The 1,309-nt window shown below is 37.4% G+C and overlaps 1 protein-coding gene across 3 annotated transcripts in view; it reads right to left on the reverse strand.

The window, feature by feature from the left end:
• sned1 (sushi, nidogen and EGF-like domains 1) overlaps window positions 1-1,309 on the reverse strand; it is a 50,520-nt gene that overhangs the window by 16,578 nt on the left and 32,633 nt on the right. For all 3 annotated transcript variants that reach the window (XM_014029093.1, XM_014029092.1, XM_014029094.1), the window contains 2 exons: window positions 565-678; window positions 347-460 (listed from right to left, as the gene is read on the reverse strand). In XM_014029093.1, the coding sequence (XP_013884547.1) occupies window positions 347-460; window positions 565-678 (228 nt within the window). The remainder of the gene's footprint in view (window positions 1-346; window positions 461-564; window positions 679-1,309) is intronic.

Here is a 1,309-nt window from a genome sequence, read left to right on the forward strand (position 1 = left end):
AGTACTATTGATATATAATATAATGCATATTGTTTATTTAGTAAATTCTAGTAGTTCAGAAATTTTGATTTTTTTTTTGTAAAAATTTTAAAGAATAATTAAATAAATGTTACCACACACAAAAATCTTTTTTTCAGTGGCAGGACACTTTTGGCCTGCAGGCCTTCAGATGGACACACGTTGTTTACTGGTACAAAGGAACAAGCTTGGGAGGATATTTTAGAACTAATTGTTTTAAATTTAATGAGGGGGTCGTATTCTTTATTCAAAACATGATTATAACAAGTCACTGTGTGAACAAACTATAAACAACAAAACTGACTTGTAAGAGAGTAAACTGACTTACACATCTGGCACTGCTCCCCAAAGAAGCCGTCTTTGCACACGCACATGAAATACTGTCTGTAGCCTCGACACACACCTCCATTCAGACATGGACTGGAGTCACAACCGTCCTGCTCTGCACACACACATTTACATCAGTAGGATGGGTTGTCCTTCACAGATTAGGGGTTAAAATGTGCAAATATTGTCACAGGAGAGGCAGAAAACATGAAACTGTACCTATTTCACAGTTCTGTCCTTTGAAGCCTTGTGGGCAGTGACACAGGTAGGAGCCGGGCTGGTCCTCACATGTCCCCTCGTTCATGCAGGGCTCTGACAGGCATTCGTTTGAGTCTGAAGAGACACCACACATACACAAGGCATACGTGCGTGTGCAGGGTAATTAAAGGGACAGTGCAGGGTGCTAAAGTGGTTTTCTGTGGCGTTTTGAGTCATCACTACAGATAGTTCCCACAAGAACGGAACAGAAGCTAACCATGATGATAAACGTCCAGTAAACTCTGTTACCTGTGTCTTTGTGTTTCAGCTTTTTAATATTGTTTTTTTGAACCGTGGCTTCATCAAAAGTTGAATCACGTTACAAACACAGTAGATAATTTTTCATTAAAAAGACACGGCAGAAAGATGTGCAGTCATTGAGAAGCGATGAGGACAAAGACTAAATGTGTGCGGAGCTGGGCACGCTAAAGGCAGTCACACACATCAACATTATAAATTATTTAATTCACAAAAAAAAACAAAAAAAAACAGATCTTTAAATTCTCTGGACACTTTCAACCATAGTAGCTGGTGGAAGATGTGAGGACAGAAAAACTAAAGAACAAAACTTGAGTTACAGGCAGATAAACAGTTGTTTTGCTTTTAGATGTAATATTATGCTGGTCTTTATTTCTAGTCTCAAATTAGAATGTATGTATGTATTATATACAGTATATATTTAAATATTCAAATATACTGTATATAA

Source organism: Austrofundulus limnaeus, unplaced genomic scaffold (genome assembly GCF_001266775.1).
Source record: "Austrofundulus limnaeus strain Quisiro unplaced genomic scaffold, Austrofundulus_limnaeus-1.0 Scaffold852, whole genome shotgun sequence".
NCBI lineage: Eukaryota > Metazoa > Chordata > Actinopteri > Cyprinodontiformes > Rivulidae > Austrofundulus > Austrofundulus limnaeus.